Here is a 17,004-nt window from a genome sequence, read left to right on the forward strand (position 1 = left end):
TCAGGTGTAGCTGTGGGGGTGGAGAGGCGGCTCAGTAAACAGCCTATGGGCAAGTAGCAGCCCAGAGGCAAACAGCTGCCGGAAAGCGCTACAGGATCAGAGCCTTAGACAGTCCCCAGGATTGCTCCCGCACGTGGCTGAGCGCGTCGTCTCGTGCGGGAGCTGCGAGCACCACACAGTGCTCTGGGAATGGCCAGAGCGTGCAGACCCACAGCTGCGGGGCCCACATGCTCTGCGGAGCAGTTAGCAAGGACTTTCTGGGGGCTTTCATAGCATGGGGAGCGGGCTGGGGGCATCTCTCTGTCACCTCTGCCTGCTACAGGATGGAATCAGAACTGCTCAGCTGTGTGTCATAGACCTCGTATTGCTCATAAAGAAGGGAGAGTCCCCTATTGGTTTGTTGGTCTGAGGCAGGCTTGTGGAGCAGAAGGCCCTGCCGGTTCCATGCCTGCCATTTCGGTGCTGGTCCTAGTGACTGTGGTTTCACAGCATAACAGTGGTCATGATTCTGAATCCCCCAGGGGAATTCTGCACCACTGTGCAATGCAGAATTTGCACAGATATTAATATTGTGCACACAGAATTCTCGCCCCCCCCCCCAATCCACCCCAGAAATGGGCTGCAGAGCTGCTGGCTGCCACTAGGGGACCGCTGGACTTGGCAGAGCCCAGCTGGCAATTAGAAGACACTGTGTGGGGTGGGGTGGGGTGGGGTGGGGCAGGGCGTGGAGGGGGGGAGAACAGGGGGGAAGCTGGAGGGTTCCCAGCAGCTACAGTTGCCAGCCCACCCTGAAGGAAGGAGTCGGTGTGCAGGAAACTCCATGCAAGCCTGGGACCCGGGATCAGGCTGTTTCTCTCTCTGGATCCCTGGGTTCTGGGGGGAGGGGTGCAGGTGTCTGGACTGGGGGTCCCCGAAGCTGGGCTCTGGCGGGGGAGGGGGCAGAGACTCAGGAATTGGGTTGTCGTGGGGGTTTCTTTAACACTCTACTCCTGAGGGAATTTGTGTATGTGTCTGTGTTGTTACAGACGTACTTGCTGACAGGTGTTTTGAAATAAATTTTGAAACTGGTGTGATTATCTAGTGTTATTTTGACAAATAAAATATTCAGAATTTTGCAGAATTATAAAATCTTGTGCACAGAATTTGTAATGTTTGGGCGCCGAGTTCCCCCAGGAGTAGACTCTGCTCCAGAGCGTCCAACATTCCCCGTTTTAAACTAGGCACCCAGCTCTGGAGGGCAGGCGTGGGGGTGGGCTGGACCCGCCTCTCCAGAGTCCAGTCCCGCAGGATTGTGGTGTTGGCTCCAGGTGGCACCTTCCTGGCCCCGTTTCCTCTCCCCACACGCTCAGACGTCACCGGCAGCCTCCAAAGCAAACAACACCGGGGCAAGTCCTTGCCCAGCAGCCACTGCACTGATGCATTCACAGACTGAGCCTTGGCGTTAAAGTAACTCTCCAGTTTATTGAACGTGCCAGCACCACTCATGCACCCCACATCCTGCCCCCCCGCCACGTGTACTGAGCCCCGTGTAATCCAGTGGAGGGGCCGGTCTGCGCTTCGGCCATTCCAGCCTCCTCCTCGCTGCACTAACATCCTGCCACATGGCCAGTGCTCTTATAACTGCAGGGAGGAAGCCGGAGCTGCCACCCTGAATCCCAGGGCTCCTCAGCCCAGCCACTGATCAGAAATCCCCCCACATGCAGCAGGGAGCCCCCCAGCCCAGCAGGGCTCAGAGAGCGCCAAAGCTGCAGGAGGGGGGCAGTGTTTACTAGATGCGACTGTGTCTGGGGGAGAGCAGCGATGCCATGCCGCATGCAGCCAAGTGCCAGAGACCAGGGGGCTACTGAAATCCCGGCTGGGCCCACTGAGCCCTGAGACCGAACCGCCAGCCTCCAGCACGGCCCAGGTCATTCCAGCGGCTCTCATCTCATTACACGAGAGACGGCCCCGACTCGCCACGTCCTCCCGGTCCCTTCCAGAGCAGCCTGTGTGTGAGCCCGTCGCCTCCACCGCACCCGCCGGGAGCGGAACGAAACCAGGCACTGGACCCGACCCAAGGACTTTATCAGCCCAACAGACCCACCTAGCCTGGTACCCCGCCACCCCCTACCCTGCTGCCCTGGATCAACAGGCCCAGCAAGCCGATATCCCTCCCCCCACTGCCCTGGATCAGCGCAATAGGCCCATCTACCTCCGTATCTCCCCCTACTTTCACACGGCCCTAAATGAGACTAGGGACCCATCTAGCCTGGGATCCCTCCTCTGACGGTGCCCCAGACCAGCTGCTTCAGGGGCAGGCATGACTCCTCCGCCAGGCATGAATCTGCCCCCGGCAGGGGAGGGGGCATTTCCTCCTGAGCCCAGGGCCTGGCTCATGCGCTGATGCATGAGGGTTGGCGTTTGAGCAAGACTCTGCTGGCAGCCCCCGGCAGACAGAGGGGCTGGGCTAGAGAGATGCTGGGCCCCCATGGCAGACAGAGGGGCTGGGCTAGAGAGATGCTGGGCCCCCACGGCAGACAGAGGGGCTGGGCTAGAGAGATGCTGGGCCCCCACGGCAGACAGAGGGGCTGGGCTAGAGAGATGCTGGGCCCCCACGGCAGACAGAGGGGCTGGGCTAGAGAGATGCTGGGCCCCCACGGCAGACAGAGGGGCTGGGCTAGAGAGATGCTGGGCCCCCACGGCAGACAGAGGGGCTGGGCTAGAGAGATGCTGGGCCCCCATGGCAGACAGAGGGGCTGGGCTAGAGAGATGCTGGGCCTGGGGCCTCTGGCAGGGCCGCCCAGAGAAATCCGGGGGCCTGGGGTCTTTGGCGGCGGGGGGGCCCCTTCCGTCTCGGGACCCGCCGCCGAAGTGCCCCGAAAACCCGCGGCGGGGCCCCCCCCCCCCGCCGCCGAATTACCGCGGAAGCGGGACCCGCCGCCCAAGTGCAGCCCGGTCTTCGGCGGTAATTCGGCGGCGGGGGGCCCCCGCCACGGGTCTTCGGGGCACTTCGGCGGCGGGTCCCGGAACGGAAGGGCCCCCCGCCGCTGAATTACCGCCAAAGACCGGGCTGCAGTTCGGCGGCGGGTCCTGCTTCCGCGGTAATTCGCCGTCTGGGGGTCCTTCTGCCCCGGAGCGGAAGGACCCCCCACAGGCGAAGACCAGGAGCGAAGAAGCTCCTGTGCCTGGCCCCGCAAGAGTTTTCCGGGCCCCCCGGAGCGAGTGAGGGACCCCGCTCCAGGGGCCCCGAAAAACTCTCGTGGGGGCCCCTGTGGGGCTCGGGGCCTGGGACAAATTGCCCCTCTTGCCCCCCCCCCCTCTGGGCGGCCCTGGCCTCTGGTGACTGCAGCCTGGCGACCCCGGCCACAAGCTGCCCCTTCCCCACCACCCCCAGATGCTGCCCTGGAGAACCTCACCCTCTGGGCATGGCTGGCATTGCCGGTGGGGCGCTGGCTCGGCCTAATTGACTCAGAGAGGATGAAGGTGAGGTGGGCAGGGAGATGGACCCATCTCTTACGGGGTCCAGCCAGCCACTCAGAAAAGCCCCCTCTCCCCCCAAAGGGCCGCAAGCAAAGAGGGGGTCCCTCGAAGGGGAACCCAAAGGCAAACCCCCCCCCACCGGGCACACCCCGGCGGGCTCTAATGGTAGTGGTTATTCATGTTGTTGATGTGGGAGGCGGCCATGGCGCTGAAGGGGGCGGAGGGCTGCAGGCCGTGGCCGGGGTAGAGGGTGGGGGCGGACCCTGGCCAGTAGGAGAAGCTGGTGGGCGTCACCCCCGAGGCCATGAGGTTGAGTTTGGAGAGCCCCGAGAAGGGCAGGGGCGCCAGGTTGCCCTGGAACTTGTAGAGGGCGTGGTCGGGGGCGGCGGGCTGGCAGACCTGCGCCAGGCCCTGGAAGTCGAACTTGTAGGCGTAACGCTTCCCGTGCACCTTGGTCATGATGTTCTTGTCGTAGTAGTAGCGCAGGGCCCGGCTCAGCTTGTCGTAGTTCATGTTGGGTTTGCTCTTGCGCTCACCCCAGCGCCGGGCCACCTCGTCCGGGTCGATCAGCTTGAACTCCCCGTTGGTGCCCTCCCAGGCGATGCAGCTCAGGTTGGCGCGGTCCGACAGGAGCTCCAGGAGGAACTGCCACAGCTGGATCTGCCCGCTGCCTGCGAGGCCAAGGGGCAGACGGTTAGCGCCACTGTGCCTGGCGGGGGGGAGGGTCCGAGCCTGTAACCTGGGGCATCTCCCCTGGGGCGGATGGACATGGGTCATCACAGGGCTATGCCCTCCCTGGCGCGTCACCCTGCTCCGCCACAGCCCCCGGGGCTTGCATCCAGCCCTGGCAATTGCCACATGGAGCCCTGAGCGGCCGGGAGCCCCCGGGGAGCCACAATGATCAGCAGTTTCCATAGCACGGCTGGGGGCGAGGGCTGGCACTGGACAAGTCCCACCCCCCACCCCCTGCCTGAATGTTTGGAGAGCTGCCCCGAGAGCAGCGTGTTGGTGGGGACACCCCGGCCGTGCCCAGCTCAGGCGTTACAGGAACGGGCTTGGAAGATGATCACCCGCGTGCCCGAAAAGGCCCAGAGCAGCTGCTCCCTGGTGCTGCCCTCTGTGGGTCCTGTGGAGGGAGGGGCTCACCCCCCTTGTGTGATGAAGGGGGGGAGTTTCTTGTTTTTCCTTGTTTCCTATGGGGGATTTTCTTGGGTTTCCAGTGGTTTGCATGCAGAGGGGGTGGGACTGTTTCCTCCTGTGCTAGGGGTTTAACAAGCTGAGGGAGAGGGGGGTTCTTGTTACAGGGGACCGGAGAGGGAACTTGGGACCCTAACCACTGGCGTAGAGAATGGAGACCCCAGCGACTGGGGACCTGGGGACCCGGAGACCCAGCTCAGGAGTTGCAGCCGGTTCTGGCCAGTGGAGGACAATGGTCTGCGGGGAGAGGACCCCGGTGACCTGACCAGCCGGCTCCAGCCAGAGGGGCCAGAGGGGACTGAGAGGAGAGGAGACCCAGGCCTGCCTGTTTATGACCCTGTTTACCTGGAGAGAAGCCAATGGACAGAGGGGGCCTGGGGCCGGGGATATGGGAGGCCCAGCTGGGAAGCAGGGGGGCTCAGGGCTGGAGAGGGGGAGCAGGCGGAGCCCACCTGGCTGCAGGGGGACTGGGATGTGCTGGGCTGAGGGAGGCCAGACCCGAGGCCAGGAGAGTTTCCTGTGCTGGGTTCAACGCCCAATAAACCCTCCTGTGTTACGCTGCCTGAGAGTCGCTCCGGGCTAGAGAACAGGGCGGGCAGGGGGGCATTAACCCCTTCGGGGGTGAGGAGGCCCCGGGGGGCCCAGAGCGAGGGGACTCCCCGAGGGGGCCCACGGCACAGACAGACGTGCTCAGGCTCAGGGAGGTGCAGCTCCAGGAGGAGGAGGGGCCTGACCCCGAGACAGTGGCCCCCCGAGAAGGGCTGTCGCACTGCAGGGGGCTCCCCCCATGGACCGCACAGGGCCACGCGTGGGCCCGACCTGTGAGTCCGTGACACCCTGCCTGCCCCAAGTCACTGCGCCCGGTAACCGGGGCCGCCTGGCAGCGGGGTCAGTGCCCTGTTTGGACACGGTCCAGCCCATCCCCAGCATGTCCTGCCCCCAAGTGGGAGGAGATCTCTCTTGTTGGACCAGCCTCTGGCGGGGCTGGGATGTGTTCACGCTGCAGGGAGCCCTTCATGCAGGTGGAACGGGATGTTCAGCGCACGTAGTTAGCACGTGTTGTAAGGGCCCATTGAATTGTCTCGTTAGACTTGGTAAGGTGACCCCCATCTTTTCATGGGCTGTGTCTGTCCCTCCCTCCTGCGTGCTCCACTCCCGGCACCCGGGGAAGTGGGCTCTGGCCTATGTAAGCTTCTGCCCCAATAACTGTGCTAGTCTCTAAGGTGCCCCAAGGCCTCCTCACTGACTAACCCGGCCACCGCCCTGAAACCATTCAAGGGGGTTAAGAGCTGTGCAGTCAAAAACGGGGGGCTACTGGGTGACAGACGTTGTAATGAGCCATAAATCCAGGGTCTCTGCTCAGAGCAGGATTTTGAGAGTCTAGCGGAGTGATGGACTGAAGCTCACCGGCTCTGTCTTTTCAAAGCGTTGTGCAGGTTCCCTCTGAGGACCAGGATGGAGCGGGGCTCAGACAGGGGGTGATGGTGGTGATGTTCCCCCGCAGGGGACGGGGTGTTTTTGTCTTTGATCATTTTCCTGTGTGAGTTCATTCGAGAGCACAGGGATTGCCTGGTTTCACCCACGTCACTGTTGTGGGGGCACTGGCTGAGACACACCACATGTTGGGAGGAGTGTGTGTGGGACCCATGGACCCATGCAAAACACTCGGCAACAAGGGGGGGGCTGCATGGGGGGGCAGGAGGTCAAACACGGCAGGAGACGCGGCTCTGATTTTACTGCAGAGTCACGTACATCAACAAAACGGCCCCCGTAACATCCCTCTGTGTGTGTGTGTGTGTGTGTGTCACATACCTGTGTGTGCCCAAGTGTGTAACATACCTGTGTGGTACTGTGTGTGTATAACATACCCACATGTGCCTCTGTGTGTGTGTAACATACATGTGTGCCTGTGAGTGTGTAACATGCCCATGTGTGTGTAACATACCCATATGTGCCTCTGTGTGTGTAACATACCTGTGTGTACCCAAGTGTGTAACATACCTGTGTGGTGCTGTGTGTGTGTGTGTAACATACTTCTGTGTGTTCCCATGAGTGCGTAACATGCCCATATGCGTGTAACATACCCATGTGGTGCTGTGTGTGTAACATACCTGTGTGTTCCTGTGTGTGTGTAACATACCCATGTGGTGCTCTGTGTGTGTGTGTAACATACCTGTGTGTGCCCGTGAGTGTGTAACACGCCCATGTGCGGGCTGGCGAGTTAGCAGTGGCTCTGTCCCGGGCCTAGGCCCAGCTCCCTGCTCCAGGCCTTGCCACCTGATGTAAACCTGAGGGGAACCAGGCCCAGCCCTGCAGGACGGCAGCTGCCACTATGGGGTGAGTGCAGGGCGGGCTTGCTCTCCAACATCCCCCCCTTCCCCCAGGGCTTCCTCTCTGCGCTGGGCCTGCGACCATCTGGAACCTTCAGCGAGCCACCGCTTGGGAACCTCTGGCCTAGACTGTGGAACTCCCTGCCACAAGACAGAAGAGACACCAGGCTTCAAAGTGAATCCCAATCTCCTCCCTGTGCCTTGGCTTCCCCTTGGTCAGCTCTGCACAAAGAGACATCCAGTGCACCCCCCCGACGTCCCCAGAAACCAACCCCCCTGTAAGCGAATCACCGCTTTTCTCCTGCAGGCAGGGAAGGAAGAGAGGGAGACGGTGATTGTTATTTCGACCCGAAACACTCGGGAGGGGTCAGGCACTGCCAGACGGTAACAGACAGACAGAGGCTAAACTCCAATGGAATTCAGTGGGGATCTTGTCTGAGTCTGGACTGAGCAAAAGTGATAACGGGTCTGAGGACTCGTGTGTGTGTGTGTGTGTGTGTGTGTGTGTGTGTGTGTGACATGGGGGTGTGCATGTGTGTGAGGGGGGTGTGTGTGCATGTGATGTGTGTGTGTACATGTGATGTGTGTGGGATCGATGTGTGTGTGACATGGGGGTGTGTGTGCACATGTGTGATGGATGTGTGTGTACATGTGATGTGTATGTGTGACATGGGGGTGTGCGTGTGATGTGAGGGGGAGGGGGGGCGTGTGCGTATCATGTCTAGGGCACCCAGCTGGGTGGCCAGCCAGTGCACACGTGTGTCTCGGTGTGGGAGCTGGGTTTGAAAGCGTCTCCTCCGGGAACTGCCAATGGCTCCGCATCTTGGGAGCCGGTTGTGCCAGTCTCCCATTACCAGCAGCCGGGGAGCGCTGGGTTCGACTGGAGAGCCCCCGGCTGCCTGGAGAGCTTTGCACTCAGCCCCTGGGGCAGGTGCCCTGATAGTCAACCCTCCATGGCTAGCAAGCAGAGCCGGCTGAGGGGCGAGTTGACCCAGTTCCCAAAAGAACCAGCCAGCCCCCAAGACAGGTCCCTGTGCCCTATCCCGCCACCAGCCCGCTAGCCACAAAGCTTAGGCCCCACAGCAGAGCACTGGCTCACGCAGACCCAAAGCAGACAGCTGGGCACAGGCGCTCGCTGCCTTCAGCTGCCACAAGCCAAGGCATTGCTGAGGAAGGACTCCCCTTCCCAGGGCGGGCAGGAGCCAGGAAAGGAGCGGGAGTGGGGGGAGGGTGGCAGAAAGGCCCGTGCAGTTCAGCCTCCCAGCCCCATGGACACCCCCCCAGCCCCACACACTGCCCCCTTGGAGATTGTTCACCACTGCACCCAGAACCCTGCACACCCCAGCACGGACGGGTCTGTCCGTCCCGTTTACTGAAGCTGGTGGGACAATACGCAGCCGTCCCACCAGCAGAGATCCCTGGTTCCCCACTGACCTCGGCCAGTTCCTGGTGCATTTAACATGTGCTCCATGGATATCGCATAGTGCACAAGCCTTCCCAAAGTCAGTGTGTGTTCCAGGTGTGCAGGTACCTCTGCCAGCCAGACTTGCTATTTCAGCAAGTCTGAAATCGGGTTTGTTTGACAAGCCCTATGCTGGCCTCATTCATTATAGTCCTGTCCTTTATTTCTTTATCAGCTGAATCCCGTGGCAGTTTTTCCATTGTTCTGCCCAGTACTGATGTCAGCCTATGGTTACCTGGGTCATTCCACTTGCCCTTTTCAAATATTGGCACAACATCAGCACTTTTCCTGTCTTCTCGTATGTCCCTTGTATTCCAAAAATTATTAAAAATTAAGGTGAGCGGGCCAGAAATCTCCTTAGCCAACTCTTTAAAGACTCTTCGGTGCAAGTTATCTGGTCCTGCTGATTTAAAACTATTTAGCCCTAGTAGACGTTGTTTAACATCCTCCTGAGTTACTAATGGACTGGAAAGTACTTCATCTTCCTCATGTGATACAAGTACGTCAGCCTGCTTCTTTCCAAATATAGAACATAAATATTTATTGAACACTTCTGCCTTTTCTGCATCATTAACAATTTCACCATCTCTGTCTAGCAACGAGCCTGTACCATTACTAGTATTTCTTTTGTTTATAATACTCTAAAAACTCCTTCTTAATTTCCTGCCAGCCATGGATTTTTCCCTGATGTCTTCGGCTTCCTTTATCAATTTTCTACACTTCACTACTTCTAATTTATAGCGATTGCAATCTATTTCCTCTTTTCCCCATTTGTTAGTATGGCTTTTTTTCATTTCCAAGTGTTGCCTTCGCCTCACCACTGAACCAGGATGGGCTTTAAATCAAAGTTGTCCTTTCACAATTGTGGAACTGTGGCTTTTTTGGCCACTGAATAAACTCTCCTTAAAGAGCTCCCAATTTTCCCCTACGTTCTTCTCGCTAAAATTTTCCTCCCAGTCAACTTCACGGATTTTTTTTCCTCAGCTTTGGGAATCAGCCCTTTCCAAGCAGCAGGAATATCTGTGACTGGTTGGGATTGTCCTCTGTTTCCCCTCACTGGTTTCCTAAGAGTCGGGATACCACTGATAATAGCGCAGCTGATGTTTTCTCTTTCTCAATTTCACCCCATAACTCCCAGTTCAACCCCCAGTGCCCTAAATAACCCCCTGCCTTCCTCAGGGTTTGCACCCTTCTACTCCTTGCAGTGACCCCTCAGCCATGTCCTATCCAAGCCAGAGCCAGGACCTGTGACGCTGCTCTGAGTTTGTCAGCACCGTCCTGGCAATGCGCTGCCCCGAACAGGGTGTGGTGCGGCCTGGGGCCTGGGGCAGAGCCAACCAGGCCAGCCCCCCTTTCACACCGCGCATTGGTGACGCTTGCTCTGGGCGTTCAGACTGTTGGATGGCCCAGGGGCCCCGTCTGTGCCCCGGTGCTGCTGTCGGGGGTTAGCACTGGGGGCCGATGCACAGGGATTTAACCCCTGCTATGCCCCAGGCCCAGGGCGCAATGGTTCTGCGTGCAGCCCGCACTCGGCGGGGAATGGCTGAGGCTGGGGGTGCCGCTCTGGAACGCGGGCTCCTCAGCTCAGAACATCGGGAAGGGGGGGTGACATGGGACAGGCATGGCCAGAGCGATCAGACCCGGGTCCGTCTAGCCCAGTGTCCTATCGCCCATCGGGTACCCTGGTTATTTTCTGTAACAGCTCGGGAGGGTCTTGTTCCCTTGTGAATCATCCGTGCAAACAATCCTTCAAAACAACCTGCCCAGCCTCCCGCTGCACGGAAATCTCGTGGCAGCGAGTTCCGCCGGCTACGTGTGTGTCGTGGGAACGGCTCCCCTGGGCTCTGTTCTGGATTTGCCCCTTTCATTGACCGGCCCGTTGCCCTGAGACAGGGTGGAGAGAACTTTCTGGTCGAACCCGGTGGTGGGTCCGAATGGGTCTGTCACGGGCCGGTCCTCAAGGAAGCCAACCCCGGGCGTCCCCTCTGGCTCCCTCGCAGATCGGTTCAAGCCGGCTGCCCCGCCCCGCTGCGAGCAGCCCCTGCCTCCCAGCATCGGGGGCTGAGCCGGGCAGACTGCAAGGCCCCCCCTCCGCGTGCGCAGCCTCCCCGCCGGCAGCTCCTGCCAGCAGCCGCCGCCTCCCAGCCCTGCCCCGCCGGCTCTCGGGCCTCTGACGCTGTCTGCGGGGCTGGGGCTGCATGAACCGGGCGCCAGCTCTGCTCGCCGGGCGCTGCAGGTCCGGGCCGAGGGAATACGGGGGGCGAGAGTGCAGGGTTCTCGGGGAGCCGCACCCCAAAGCGCCCAGCGGGGGGAGGCTGCGGCTCCGGGCTGCGTTCGGACGAGCGCTCCTAGCCCAGCCGCTCCTGTTCACGCCAACCCCAGGCAGTCACGGGGAAAGCGAGGCACGGGGAGGAGGCGCGGGGGCGAGAGACAGACGGTCCCACCCCAGCCACTGCAGCTCCCTGGAAGGGGCGGCCCTGAGCTCTTCCCCCGGATCATTGTACAGGGGCCGGGAGACCTTTCACCCCTGCCCGGGGGCTGGAGCCTGGCAGTGCCTGGCCAGTGGGTTACTCACAGGCACCGCTGAATTCATACTTCTCCGCGGGTGCCTGGCCGGGCCGGTAGCCTGGGGCGGGGGGCGGTAACAGGGAACCTGGCCGGGCCCGTAGCCTGGGGGTGGGGAACGGGGTAACAGGGAACCTGGCCGGGCCCGTAGCCTGGGGGAGGGGAACGGGGTAACAGGGAACCTGGCTGTCAGAAAGGGCTGGTGAGGGTCCGGCCGGCGCCTTCATAGGGCGTTTTCAGGGCACGGTAACTACATGGTGTCGCCTCGGTGCCCGACACACCCAGATGCCTGCTCCGTCTTTGTCTGAGCAGCCCCCAAAGTCCTGGGCTAATCCCCCGCACCCTACTCGAGAGCCTGCTGCCCCCGACATCCAGCCTGCAGCCGCCCCGACCCCCGCCCCTGCTGCCCCCGGCACCCAGCTTGCAGCCGCCCCGACCCCAGTCCCTGCTGCCCCCGGCATCCAGCTTGCAGCCGCCCCGACCCCAGTCCCTGCTGCCCCCGGCATCCAGCCTGCAGCCGCCCCGACCCCCGCCCCTGCTGCCCCCGGCATCCAGCCTGCAGCCGCCCCGACCCCCGCCCAGCATTGTCTGTCCGGGCGCTGCAGCCTCTGTTCTCAAATCCGCCCCCCTCCCCCACTGCCACACCCCGACCGGTCCGTACACTCCGATAGCGCCCGATTCTATCGCGTGCCACGAATCGCCGTTCGGACACTGGGGCTAACGGGAACAAACCCAAAGAACCGGGTATTAACCGGCACAGACTAGCCTGGCGTATGTCAACCGCCCGCCAGCTCCTCGGGGGGGTTGTTATTCGGGGTTGTCGGGTTTGGGGTATTCTGGCCACAGCCCGTTTATATCGATCGTTGCTGGTGGCGGTGTATTGACAATAGCCCGTAGGTGCAAAAAATGCGGTTAAACCGTTTTGAGAACATCGCAGCGGCGCGGAGCCCGTGAGTCCCGCACACACGGATTGATCCGCGCCGGGTAGCGCGGGGGCCTGGAGAGCGACCGGGCCAGTTTCTTAAGCTCTGCGCCTTCTTATTCCACACACCCCGGTTCCCCTCGAGCTCCGCTTGGCGAATGCGGCGCCGGGACACTCGGATCCGAGGACCCACAAACCAGAATTGAATCCGGGGTGAATCCACAGGCGGGAACTAATCGCGGGCTGGGCGTGAATGGGCAGATCCGGATCAGGTTGACGGCCAGGGCTCCAGGTTACAAGGGGCGGTGTTTTAAAGGGAGCGAGACAGACACGAGTCTGTCCGAGGAGCAGATTTAGCGGTGGGCGGGTTTGGGGGGTTTCTTTGGGCTCGGTTTTGTTTTAAATCTAACTCTCGCCTTGAATATTATGCGCTGTTTGTTACATTGGGCAGCGCGGTCCGCCGGATTCCTGCGATCGCAGCGCGGCGACCCCTGGGACTCGAGCTAACGGGCAGGTCTCGTGGGAGAGTCCATCGGTCCCGAGTGGCCTCCAGCCTCTCTCCGAATCCCCACATCGAAAGTTGAACCCGCACCGAATTTGCAAACGATCGAATCGAAATTCTCCTCCGGAACCCCGAGGGCAGGTTTCCGCGCGTGGGTCAGACTCCGCGTAAAGCGCACGGGAGTTCGCGGCCAATTCGGATTCCAGTTCGGCCAGCCCCTTGGGGTCCCCTCCCCCCAGCTCAGGCAGTGGGATTTGGGGGTGCAGGGTGGGGCGGGACTTTCCTTTCGTTGTTTCCAATAATCCGGCGGGGTTTGGCAGAAGCTGGAGGCGCCGGGTCGGGAGGAAAATGTAGGTTTCGGGCTCCGCTCCCGCCCGGCGTTTCCGGGGGAAAAACGAATTACCAGAACCACCACCCCGTCCCCGAAAACAAAGCCCCGGTCTCCCAGCTGGCGGGAACTCGAATCTCTGGGTCCCGGCCCGGAACGCGGCGCCCCGATTCCGCGGAGCTAAATTCCAGGGTTTGAAAAGCGCCCATCCCACCCGTGCAATTTCCCCGCGCGTGGGAGAGGGGATCCCCCAGCAGGGTCCTCCTGCTTCCCCCCAAAGGGCTGGGTCGCCCTTGTCTCATTTCCAGCCTGGCCCCAGTGCCGGGCGGGGGGCGAATACCCCTGTCCTGCCCCCGGCAAGGTTCCCGACCCTCCGCAGGAGCCGAAAGACGCGGCGCGCCCCAGCCGCAAAGCGCCGTGTAAAGGCTCCGGCCCCGGGTTGGCGCGGCCGGGCGAGGTGCGAGCGGAGGGGCCCGATGGACGTGGCGCCCTTACCTTTCTGCACGCCGGGGCTGAGCGATCCCCACGCCGGGCTCTTCCCCTCCTTGAACAGAGTCTCTCCAACTGGATCTGGGGCGGAGACAGAGACGCGTTCGCACGGGGCCAGGTCCCAGCCCGCTCCGGAGTCGCTTTGCCGCTCCCCAGCGCCCGCTGGGCGGCTTTTAAAGCGCTGCCCGGTCCCCAGCCCCCTGCGCGCCGGCGGCCGCTTCCCCCCCGCTGGGGCTATGAAGCCAGGAAACGCGTCCAGGAAAAAGGAAATCCGATTTCCGACAGAGCCCGGGCCGCTTTAAATAGGATACAAACTCCGCCGCCCGGGCGGGGAGCGGCGGCGAAGGGGAGACGGCAGGTGCCTGGCAGGGGCTGAAATGCCCAGGAGCCGGGCTGCCGGCTCGGGGACCGGGGGAGGCTCAGGAGCGGGCGGGGAGCCCATCCCCGTGCCCTCGGGCCGGGGGCGGGGGCGAAGGGGAGACGGCCGGTGCCTGGCAGGGACTGACGTGCCAAGGAGCCGGGCTGCCGGCTCGGGGAGCGGGCGGGGAGCCCATCCCCGTGCCCTCGGGCCGGGGGCGGGGGGGGGGCCGTACCTGGCAGGTACATGTTGAGCAGCAGCGGCTGGGCTCCGGCACCGTGTCTCATGGCAGCTCTGGGAGCGGCCCGCGGGCTGCATGGTGTAGTCTACCGGCCGCGCTGATCAGGGCGCCGCTGCTGGGGGATAACTGGCAGCGGGACCGGGACGGGGAGGGGGGGGGCAGTTTCCAGGCAACTTGCGAGGGGCGCGGGGCCCGGCTGCAGCAATTTCCTCTGCAGAGCGCGCGCTGTAATTAAAGCCGCGATCCCGCTCCGGCCCCCGCCCCCCCTATCGGGCCCGCATCAGACTCTCATCAAGTCCCCGCTGCAGGCGGCCGGGCGGGCGGGCGGGTTTCTATGGAGCCGGGCGCGGGCGCCTCCTGCATTTTCCGCCTCCTTAACTCTTCGCAAACAGCCGCCCGCGGGCCAGCTGCGAGCCGGGGAGCTGGGGAGGAGGAGGGGCGGGGGACATGGCCCGGGCCCGGGCCCGCCGCCTCCCGCTCCCGGCCCCCAGGCGCGCTCACCCCCGCGCCCCGGAGACACCCCAGCGTCCCCCGGCCGGGGGCTGCCCCCGTCCTGTCCCACTCACACCCATCACATTCACCCCGCCCTGTCACACTCACCCCTGTCACACTCACCGCCTCCCTGTCACACTCACCCCTATCACACTCACCTCCACCCTGTCACATTCACTCCCATCACACTCACCCCGCCCTGTCACACTCACCTCCCATCACATTCACCCCTGCCCTGTCACACTCACCCCTGTCACACTCACCGCCTCCCTGTCACACTCACCCTGCCCTGTCACACTGATCACAGTCCTATCACACTCACCTCCTACCTGTCACACTCACCCGCTCACACTCACCGCCTCCCTGTCACACTCACCCCGTCACACTCACCTCCACCCTGTCACACTCACCTCCCATCACATTCACCCCTGCCCTGTCACACTCACCTCCACCCTGTCACACTCACCCCCTCACACTCACCGCCTCCCTGTCACACTCACCCCTGTCACACTCACCTCCACCCTGTCACACTCACCCCCTCACACTCACCGCCTCCCTGTCACACTCCACCCTGTCACACTCACCTCCCATCACATTCACCCCTGCCCTGTCACACTCACCTCCACCCTGTTACACTCACCCTGCCCTGTCACACTGATCACAGTCCTATCACACTCACCTCCTCCCTGTCACACTCACCCCCTCACACTCACCTTCTCCCTGTCACACTCACCCCTGTCACACTCACCTCCTCCCTGTCACACTCACCCCCTCACACTCACTGCCTCCCTGTCACACTCATCCCGTCACACTCACTCCGCCATGTTACATTCACCCTGCCATGTCACACTCACCTCCTCCCTGTCTCACACACCCCCTCACATTCACCTTCTCTCTGTCACACTCACCCCGCCATGTCACACTCACCTCCTCCCTGTCACACTCACCCCCTCACACTCACCGCCTCCCTGTCACACTCATCCCGCCACACTCACCCCACCATGTTACACTCACCCTGCCATGTCACACTCATCTCCTCCCTGTCTCACACACCCCCTCACACTCACCTTCTCCCTGTCACACTCACCCCACCATGTCACACTCACCTCCTCCCTGTCACGCTCACCCCCTCACACTCACCACCTCCCTGTCACACTCATCCCGTCACACTCACCTCCTCCCTGTCACACTCAGCACAGCCCTGTCACACCGCCTCCCTGTCACACTCACCCCATCACACTCACCTTCTCCGTGTCCCACTCTCCCCTGCCCTGTCCCACTCACCTCCTCCCTGTCACACTCAGCACAGCCTGTCACACTCACCCCATCACACTCACCCCACCCTGTCACACTGACCACAGCCCTGACACACTGACCTCCCCATCACACTTACCCCCTCCCTGTCACACTCAGCCCCTCCCTGTCACATGATCACAGTCCTGTCACACTCACCTCCACATCACACTCAAACCTGCCAGTCACACTCACCACAGCCCTGTCACACTCACCCATCATACTCACCCCTGCCCAGTCACACTGACCTCTGCCCTGTCACACTCATTCCATCACACTCACCCCCATCCTGTCACACTCACCCCACCCTGTCACACTCACCACAACCCTGTCACACACACACCATCACACTCACCACAGACCTGTCACACTCAACCGTGCCCTGTCACACTCACCTCCTTCCTGTCACATCCACCCCACCTGTCACACTCACCTCCCCATCACACTCACCCCTGCCCGTCACACCCACAGCTTCCCTGTCACATTCTCCCCTCCTGCCCTGTGACACTGATCCCTGCCCTGTCACACTCCCACCCCCATTACACTCTGTGCCGGAGCAGGGAGCGGGGCGGATTTGACCTGGGAATGTTTTTTTTTCTTTTTTTCTTGTTACAACGTTTCCTTTCCCTTGTGTCAGGTAACAGAAGTTGAACTACTGGGATTTCCAGTGAGCCAGTTGCTCTAGCTGATTCCCCGACTCTTGGAAATGCCAGCCTGAGTCAGCAGCATTCAGCTGCATGTAGAAAACCGTAGCCAATGAATAGATGGTGCGAGAAAATGTGGAAGTTGCCGGGGAGTTACATTGGGGATGGGAAGGAAGCTCCCTGAGCTGTAACCTGAGCCAGGAGGTGGGGTGGGAGAAGTGACACCTGCCCGGGAGACTGAACAAAGGAGAGGAGGAGGAGGGGGGAGAAAGCGGCTGGAGGAATTTTTAGTTTCAGTTTGGGGCTGGGGGGTGCAACGCAGGGAACCCCAAGCTGGGGTCTAAGCTCCCTGAACCCCCAGAAGGACTTGATTGAGGGGTCCTGGTTGTACCTACCCGCTCCGCTTGGGACCGGGTTCCTGTCGGCTAATAAACCTTCTGTGTTACTGGCTGGCTGAGAGTCCTGGGGAGTCGCAGGAAGTGGGGTGCAGGGCCCTGACTCCCCGAGACTCCTTAACACACTCACCTCACCCTCTCCCCTCACCCCCACCTGTCACACATCCTTCCTGTCACACTCACCCCACCCTGTCACACCCACATCCTCCCTGTCACACTCACCCCTCACTATCACACTCACCCTTCCTGCCCTTTCACACTCACCCCTGCCCTGTTACACTCACTCCAACCCCGTTATACTAATCTCACCCTCTTCCCTACCTTGTC

The 17,004-nt window shown here is 61.6% G+C and overlaps 1 protein-coding gene across 1 annotated transcript; it reads right to left on the reverse strand.

Moving 5' to 3' along the window:
* Positions 1-3,618: 3,618 nt before the first annotated feature.
* FEV (FEV transcription factor, ETS family member) lies at positions 3,619-13,899 on the reverse strand. The gene is made up of 3 exons (XM_039495458.1): positions 13,848-13,899; positions 13,261-13,335; positions 3,619-4,130 (listed from the first exon to the last, which is right to left on the reverse strand). The coding sequence occupies exons 1-3, from the start codon at positions 13,897-13,899 to the stop codon at positions 3,619-3,621; spliced, it is 639 nt and encodes a 212-aa protein (XP_039351392.1).
* Between the last annotated feature and the right edge of the window lie 3,105 nt (positions 13,900-17,004).

This window comes from Mauremys reevesii, linkage group 11 (genome assembly GCF_016161935.1).
Source record: "Mauremys reevesii isolate NIE-2019 linkage group 11, ASM1616193v1, whole genome shotgun sequence".
In the NCBI taxonomy this organism is placed as follows: domain Eukaryota; kingdom Metazoa; phylum Chordata; order Testudines; family Geoemydidae; genus Mauremys; species Mauremys reevesii.

What these genes read in the sequence shown, in the direction of transcription:
- FEV (XM_039495458.1), bottom strand. Translation starts at nt 13,899, where the DNA reads ATGAGACACGGTGCCGGAGCCCAGCCGCTGCTGCTCAACATGTACCTG. An exon ending in GCTCAACATGTACCTGCCAG is followed by an intron (nt 13,336 to 13,847) that starts GTACGGCCCCCC and finishes TCTCCGCCCCAG; the next exon opens with ATCCAGTTGGAGAGACTCTG. An exon ending in CAGCCCCGGCGTGCAGAAAG is followed by an intron (nt 4,131 to 13,260) that starts GTAAGGGCGCCA and finishes TTGGCCTCGCAG; the next exon opens with GCAGCGGGCAGATCCAGCTG.